The sequence below is a fragment of the Dermacentor andersoni genome, chromosome 6 (assembly GCF_023375885.2).
Source record: "Dermacentor andersoni chromosome 6, qqDerAnde1_hic_scaffold, whole genome shotgun sequence".
Lineage (NCBI taxonomy): Eukaryota > Metazoa > Arthropoda > Arachnida > Ixodida > Ixodidae > Dermacentor > Dermacentor andersoni.
In genome coordinates this window covers 136,603,837-136,612,056 of record NC_092819.1, presented here as the reverse complement: position 1 = coordinate 136,612,056, position 8,220 = coordinate 136,603,837, and the positions used below count along the sequence as shown (strand labels likewise).

Below are 8,220 nucleotides of genomic sequence, written 5' to 3'. Positions count from 1 at the left end.
AACTTATTTACTTAAAAACTTAATTAGTGATTTTTGTTACTTGGTTGATTATGGATTTAACTTTTTGTGTAAATAACGTCCGCCTTTTCGAGTAGACCGGCCCATCCACTAGAATTGTGCTTTCTGCCACAAGCAATTTAAAAAAAAAAATCGAAATGTTCGCTGAAACACGCGGTATACGGTGCGGGAAGTCTGGAAATCGGTCCACGACCCGAGCATTAGGTTCGCTGACGCTGTGCTGTAGCTTTCAGCAATGACTAGAGCTAGGCTAGAGCTTGGGCAGCGCCGTGTGGGTCCCATAGCACTGGGCTGCTATGGACGAGTTTCGATCATAGCTGTGCAGAGGAAACCTCGGGTGGTCTTCGTTTGAATCCGGAGAAGCGAGAAGCAGAATCGCTTTCGAGAACCGAATTCGGCACATGGAAGGCTCGTTGGCTTCATCGAGTGTGCCGGTAACCGTACCTTAGACGGCCCCTTATACCAGGCGACATAGTAAATTTTGGTTATACGCTGGGTAAGTTCTATTTTTACCAGAATGTGGTGCTCGAAATCTCAGTTCCCGGAAACGGCTCGGAACGGTTCTTTCGATTCGTTCCGGTTCGGGTTCAGTTCCAAAATGATGGGAAAAAATACGGTTTCGGTTCCGGTTCGACACCCTGGTTCGCGAAACGGAAATATTTCTATCTCGGATAATAATGACCCTTGTTTGAAAAATTATTGTGATAGAACGCTCCCTAGAGGACATGCAAGTTCCACGGAGCGTTCCTCTAGGGAGCGTTCTATCGCAATAATTTTTCAAACAAGGGTCATTATTATCCGAGATAGAAATATTTCCGTTTCGCGAACCAAGGTGTCGAACCGGAACCGAAACCGTATTTTTTCCCATCATTTTGGAACTGAACCCGAACCGGAACGAATCGAAAGAACCGTTCCGAGCCGTTTCCGGGAACTGAGATTTCGAGCACCACATTCCGGTAAAAAGAGAACTTTATTTGCTTGAAGCATTGTCCAGAAAAACGGGAGTCACTGCCGAGAGCTAATGCGGCAGCGTCGTGCGTCCACACTCTGCACATCCTGATAGAACCATGCAGTACCGCAAGGGCGGCGCCATGCTTGCGGTTAGCGTCGTGAGGGCATTTTCAGGACTTCAGTACATCCTGTCTAGTCATCGAACGAGGTGGAATCCAACAACATGGGACCACTTGCTCTTCCTTCGCTCTCTTTATTCTGCCAAGTAAAAGTTTGCAGCATTGACTGAGCGCACAATGAAATGTTTAGAAGCTGCGAAGCTGCTTATTGGCAATTGTACAAGCCAACACTGCACTCTAACCTAAGTGTGGTTGCGGGAGAAGATGCATTGGAAGCTTGATCGTAGAGCTCGAAAAAAAAAAAAAATAAGCAGCACGGAACAAAACTGAAAAAGGTAATACCCAGGAGATAATTATACCGTACATCCGATCAGATTCGGCAGGAAATTGGTATTGCAAGAAATGTGCATTAAAATATGCGAAAGATATGCAATGTGCCCTCTCGAAGTAGAAGAAATGCACACAAGTGATAAAGGTAAAGTGCTCAGTTAGCATGCAAATTAATTTTGTCAAGCCCCTTACATATGGCTAAACGGGGTAGTTTATTCTCCCTAAAAGAGCTTTAAAATCACTGAATGCGGATAAAATGCAGCATCAGTGTACACTCTGAATTGCGCCGTTTGGTTTTATATCCCAGGTTTCCTAGCTGCTTTATTCCCGAGCAGAGGTAAACCTTTAGCGATTTTCAAAACTAATTTCTAGTTTTTTTTTTTATGGTGCTGTACCTTGCGTCTGAATATATTTGTACCACTCGCCCGACAGCACCGCCAAATATTATGCATAGTCTGTAGTTCCACAACCCATGAGGTTCTCGTCTTCGTAATAGCCTCAATGTAATGTGAAATTGTCCTATATACTATAAGTTTGCGTTAGATACTGTCCCCCCCTCCCCCTCAATTTTCCTTTGCATTTAGAATAAGTTAAGTTAGAACGTATATTGCGAGACAAACATATAATGACATTTGTTTCATTGTTTCTATGTGCATGATGTTTAATATTGTGTAGCGTTTTCGGTGTGTCGTAAATTTTAATGCAACTCCGTTACCTTGTGAAGGCCTTCAGGGACATCATCAACAATAAAACCATATCTTCCACTTATCTGGCTGAATAAGCTGTTATATACAAACGGCACTGAGGCACAAACACTTGCAGTCCCCTACGTCATCGGCATTTCTTGTGCAGTGACATCGTGCCCTTTGTTTACTGCTCTAAGAGAGCATAATGAAAAAAAAGTATTGGGGCCTTCCTAACTCCACTTTTAAAGTACATGCGACAGAATTTCTATATCATCTTGAATCTGTTCAACCTTAAAGTTAACGGGCGCATGAATTAAAGTCGATTAATGAGGATTAGTGGGTAGACTAGGGTAAATTAGTGAGACGAATGGGTGAGCTAATGTGTATTAGTGGGATTGGTGTGTCGATTAATTTGGATTAGAGGAATTAGCGGGCCGGTTAAGGTTGATTAGTGGTTCGAAGAAACCTCGATATTTTGGGGTCCTTGGCATTTTCAAATGTTGCCGCGCTATCCCTCTCAGCCAATCACAAAATTTTGTTGCGCACAAGAAAGCCGGAAATTTTTTAGGTGACGACAACCTAAATGTTATAAAATGTCTTTCTCCATGCACGTATTGCGCCGTTATGTTGTTTCTAGCATAAGACTGACATATCCCACTGAAGTTTGTTAATAATTGCTTGATGCATCTTTTGTATACATCCAAGACTTTTCGAAAGAAAAATTTACGCGAGATAAGACGAGGAAGCAACTGAACTGAATGAAAAAAAATATGAGGGATGATCAACTGGTTTGATGCGAAGGAAATTCGATGGCATTCTTCAAGTTCTTCTTTTTCTAGTTTTCCGTCCTGCAGCTCCGGAGTACAAGCGGTCAATACCACTGCTTGTGGCTTCACTATGCTACTATCTTTACTAGAGCCCAATCGCTGTCGCCTGTCGCTGAAGTGTCACTAGCAAGTTGCTATCGCCGGTATCCTCCTACAGTCAGTGAGTCATCGTAGCCGTTCCTTCCTTCTAACCGGTCTGTTAGCAGGTGAAAGGTGGGGAAAATGAAATCCCTCTAAACGCCACCTGCCACGCTTGACAGGTGGAGGTTGACGCCCGACACTTTTCGACTTCTAGCACTGCTAATGCCCTCGCGCTAAACTAAAACACCGTTGAAGCTATAGGTACATGAAAAGCGTAGCAGATCAACCATGTTTCTTTTTTTTTTAATGCGGCAGCATTACTTGCTTCAGAGAGCGAAAGCGTGTGCGTGTGTGGCGACATTTTATGGTACCAAAAAAAAGATGGCGGACAGGCAGGCTCTCTCCTGCTCAGAGAAGTTGCCTGCCCTCCAAAGAGGCTGCCCCCTTGCCAGTAATGTGCCTGCCTGCCTGCCAGCCAGAAGATTCAGGCGAGGATACATGGTTTGGAGAACGGCCCGTCACCGGCAGGCCAGAACGGCTTTTCAGAGGGGGGGGAGGGGGGGGGTTGTCTGCGGCAACGGGGCTCTGCCCGCTACCCGGGAGGCAACATGCCTGCCTTCCAGAAGATTGCGGCGAGGTTGCATTATTTGGAGAGGATATGCGGCCCCGTCACTGGTGGGCGAGGGGAGTGGAGCACAAGGCGGCAGCGCGGCGGCTACGTAGAGCCATTGTTGCTGTTTTCCCCAAGAAAACAACTGCGACGTATGAAACTGCGCGTTTGTTAGTCGAGAATAAAATTAAATTCAACGATATTAAGGAACTAAAATAAATGAATAAACATAAAATTGGGGCCACAAAGAGTAATTCTTTCACATTCACACACGTAAGCAGCCCTAATTGTCACTGCGAACCCTTTTATTTCGCTTCAATTAGTGTTGTAATCGTTCGCCTCCAATGGAAAACATTTTGCAGTGGATTGTACAGTTAAGTTGGCCAAATCTCAACATTTAAGAAAAAGAAACCTCCATTATGAATTTTTTCTTATACCCGCGTGACAGAGAAACGAAAACGCAGCACTAGAAGAATAATACAACAAACACTCCTGTTTTTTTTTTTTTTCTACGAATCTGTCTGAATCGGTTTTATCCGGAACGGAATGGTGGTCGGGAATCTAAACCCGGGACTGAAAGGCTTGAATCCGAACCCAAACCGAACCCGAAAATACTCCGGTTCCACACCTTTCCGCGAACCCATAATTACAGGATAGAGAAGTGGTTCTTTACGTGCGTCCTACAGCCCACGATTTCAGGAGGCGAACGTCACCGCCACATGGCCCTGTCTATAGCCTCCGCAAGCGAATTTCCTTCTCTTCTACCATGCCGGAGTTGGAGGATCCCGATACGCATTTGTCGCGGGCCCGGCGCCTCTAGCTTCATTATTTTTTGCTCTCGCTTTTTTGGCTACGCGGCCCAGCTCCTTTGACGGTCTCGCGCGCGGGCTGGTCGTTTGTCTCGTTGAGCGCTGTGCACGAGAACACCCGGCTGTAAGTCACTGCTACACGAATACTGAGGCAGGCGCAAGCGAGTCACACGTAGAGCATGATCGAGCTCTGGAACACGGTGGAAATTACGTTTTGCTCTCTGGTGCTCGCTACTGCTCGACACAGGAACAAGCAGACGAAACGGAAGTACATCTCTCTTGCTACGGTACGGAGTAAAACAAGCACACGCAGAAATTCGGTTTGCAGGTTTTAATATTTTTGTTAACTTGAATTCGCCTGTTGAATCAACAGATGAAACAAATAACTGCTCTTGCCTTGAATAATTGTCAAAGTACTGTGCAACTGCGAGCAGTGGCGTAGCCCGAAATTTATTCCGCGTTTAACGGGGGAGGGGGTGCCCATGGAAAACTTCCATTTCTCCCCCCCTCCTTCACCTCTACCTTGTTATACATACATCTCTCCCATATATATATATATATATATATATATATATATATATATATATATATATATATATATATATATATATATGGAACTTGTACACCACGCCAAGACAAACTCCTAGCACTTCCCTCACTAGAATTCTTTATCAACGAGAATGCACGTTTACGCGTTGCCGAAACACTTAGCTTAATTTCTGACCAAGTTTTTCATTGCTAATGCGTGCAGCCACTTCGCATCAAATAATGCTATCATCCTTATGCTATCTTTAAAAATTATATGTAAAAGAAGAAACTAAAGTTTAATTTACGCAATGATGCATTTATATAAGGTAAGTCGATTACCTTGCTGGTACATGACTTGGAATAACGAACAGCGCTTAAAGCGGGACTAAACAAAATGAAGACAGCCGGTTATCGTGCGTCTTCTTGTTGGCAGGTCAGACGTGATGCACCGCAGGCAACAGCGTTGATAACCGTTGTTTTCCGGCCAGATCTTCTAGAACGGCTACGCAGGGATGAGGGCGGGCACCATTTATGCAAGTCCCCTATCACTCTATCACGCGTGCGGCGTTATGAGTATGCTATAATCTAGATTTAAGAATACGGGAACGAAGTTCTGCTCTAGAACTTCGATAGTATCATTCACTTTCGGTGACCTGCTGTCCGACTTGTTTGTAGAGTTGTCTGGAAGTAACTTGCGATAACGGTATATTGTAGTCACCGCGCGACGCATATTGTTGATCGCGCTCGGGAACTGATCAGCCAGGCAGTCCGAAGCAAGGTTGCTACCTGTTCAGAAGCGTTCTGAAGATTACGGCATCCGTAGTTCGCAGTAAAATGAGCGCCAGTTGCTCATATTTCTAAGTGTCATGTCTCCTGACACCCGTCTATTCTGCGCAGCAAGCAGCACGTGTTTACGACGGGGTACACGTGAGCTTCAGTTAAGCGACTGGCCAAGGCCATCTGGTGCTGAGTCATAGGGCAGTGACGAGACGCTATCATTGTGTCCAACTTCGTTTCCGGCGCCTTTTATGCACTGCCCCTTCCCGCCCCCTTCCTTAAATTCTTAAAAATTTCTGTTAGTCACTGTCGCACTCTTTCAAATTCACCGAGTTGTTGAACGGCGTGGCGGTCCCTAACATTCCTGTATTTCTGCTGCTGCGTGGATACTGAGGCAATTTGCCTGCGGGTCCTCCGACCTGTCTTTTGTGCGGTTTCTTAGCTTTCCTGGCCCGGCACCCTCGTCCTTAATGCAGTTTGCCGTGCGCAAATCATTGTTCTGTAGGTCTTTCTTGTCTTCTTTTAATTCTTAACAGCGCGGACAAACTAGCCTAAGAGCAAGCTCCTCTCAAGTTTTTTGACACAGTGAATGTCAGAGACAAGGGAAAGAAAAAATGGCTGAGGCTTAGCTAAGGTTAAGCCCAGCATGCGAAGCATACTAGCCTTTATTTTAGTTGTTGAACCACTGTTTAGCCTGGTGAACTGCTGTTGCTTGGCTATATTTGGTTCGGCTAGTAGAAGAAACAACTCATGCGTTACTCTGCTTCGCCTTGAAGAGTGGAACGCGACAGCGTTCCCGTCGACCCGCCAAGGGGTGTAAGACAATGGGCTACGGCGCAGCGACTACGCGCCCCGCATTGGACGCGGTGAGCGTCGAGCAACGCAGCGTTCGGCGCGGCAACGAAATGTGCGCCTGAGCAAGCGACGCACGCCTGAGCCTTAGAAACAGCTCGTTTCTAAGGCAACACCGCATTCACTAGAGGCGCTTTTGTACCGCTTCGAAGCATCGTACTCGTGGCGGGAGTCTACTTCCGGCCACCGAGCGTGACGGACGTGCGATGACGGGCTCCGTCGGAGCGGCTACAGCGGCCATGCCTGGTCGCGGAAACAGGGCTATTGCATCGGACAACGAATACCAGGTCGTACTGCCTACTTTGCCTACAGGTCGTCTTGTCTTAAATACCGTTTTCCTGCACGGGGACATCAGTGCACGCCCATACCGGGTGGAAGATTTTCGTGACGCGCTCGCTCCACTTTCGCTCCTGCCGGAAGTTATCGCCTTAGGCGCGTACCGCATGAGTCATGTGTGGGCGGTTACATTCAAGGATGCCGACGCCGCGAAGAAGATTCTCAACATCGGCGAGTTGAAAGTGAAGAATGCGAGATGTCTCGTGATCGACCCTGCAAACCGGGATGTTCGAATGAAGCTGCACTGGCTCCTTCACAGCGTACCAGACGAGGACGTGCGTCTTGCCTTCTCGCCATTTGGGAAGGTGACGGACGTCTCAAGAGAGCTGTGGCGCGCTCACGGCGTGTCTGATAAGGGGTCAACTACGAGGATGGTGACCTTGAAGTTGAACGCTGGCGTGAAGCTCGACGACCTGCCGCACCAGGTGAACGTTGCTGGAGAGCTGGCGCTTGTTGTCGTATCGGGCAGGCCACCCCTGTGCCTTCGCTGCCGTGGCACAGGTCATATTCGGCGTGACTGTCAAATTCCACGGTGTGGTTCGTGCCGTCGCTTTGGACACGACGAGGGCCACTGCGCACGGACGTACGCCAGCGTCGCCGGGCCAGTGAGCAGTGATGAGACGTCAGCACTTCTCATGGATGAGGCCGACGCGGAGGAGGCATCGAAAGAAGCTAGCGGATCAGCGGTGCAGGAGACCACGTCGGCTGCTCCTAGGGCGCATCAGCTGGATGCGCAACCCAAGGATCGCGCATCTCCTAGACAGACGCCTCTACCTCCGGCACAGGACGCCGTGGCGGCGTCAAAGAACGCAGCGGAAACGCCTGACGCGTCTTCGGAGAACGCCACCCAACCGGTGGCGGAGCCCATGGACTTTTCCCCTGAAGGGTCCAGCCACATGGCCGGAAAGTGGTCGCACGAGGAGGCCGTGAGCAAGGCGTCGCAACCGGATGAAATAGGCGGTGATGAGCCTCCTTTTAAAGCAGCAGGTATGAGGCGAGCGTCCTGGAAACTGCGGCCGAACATTCCGGCCGAATCACGGCAGGCGGGGAAACCGCCTCCGTAGTAACGTGCTGTAGATCCCGAAATGGGGTATGGGGGCGTGCGATGTTGTCGTGAGGGTAGACACCATATGATAGGGTTTCTTTTCTCTCGATATGGCGATCCACCTTCCTGAAGCACTACGTGTAGCGACTCTGAATGTACGAGGTCTTGGAGCAAGAAGGCGACAGTGTCAACTTAGTCGCCTTCTCTTAGAAAATAATCTACACGTGGTGGCAATCCAAGAAACCAAAATT

The 8,220-nt window shown here is 48.0% G+C and overlaps 1 protein-coding gene across 1 annotated transcript; it reads left to right on the top strand.

The window, feature by feature from the left end:
- The first annotated feature begins 6,790 nt into the window (after nt 1–6,790).
- LOC126523568 (uncharacterized) lies at nt 6,791–7,988 on the top strand. The gene has a single exon (XM_050172171.3). The coding sequence runs from the start codon at nt 6,795–6,797 to the stop codon at nt 7,986–7,988; it is 1,194 nt and encodes a 397-aa protein (XP_050028128.1). The 5' UTR covers nt 6,791–6,794.
- The last annotated feature ends 232 nt before the right edge of the window (nt 7,989–8,220 follow it).

Coding starts and splice junctions, on each gene's coding strand:
- LOC126523568 (XM_050172171.3), top strand. CDS start 6,795: ATGACGGGCTCCGTCGGAGCGGCTACAGCGGCCATGCCTGGTCGCGGA.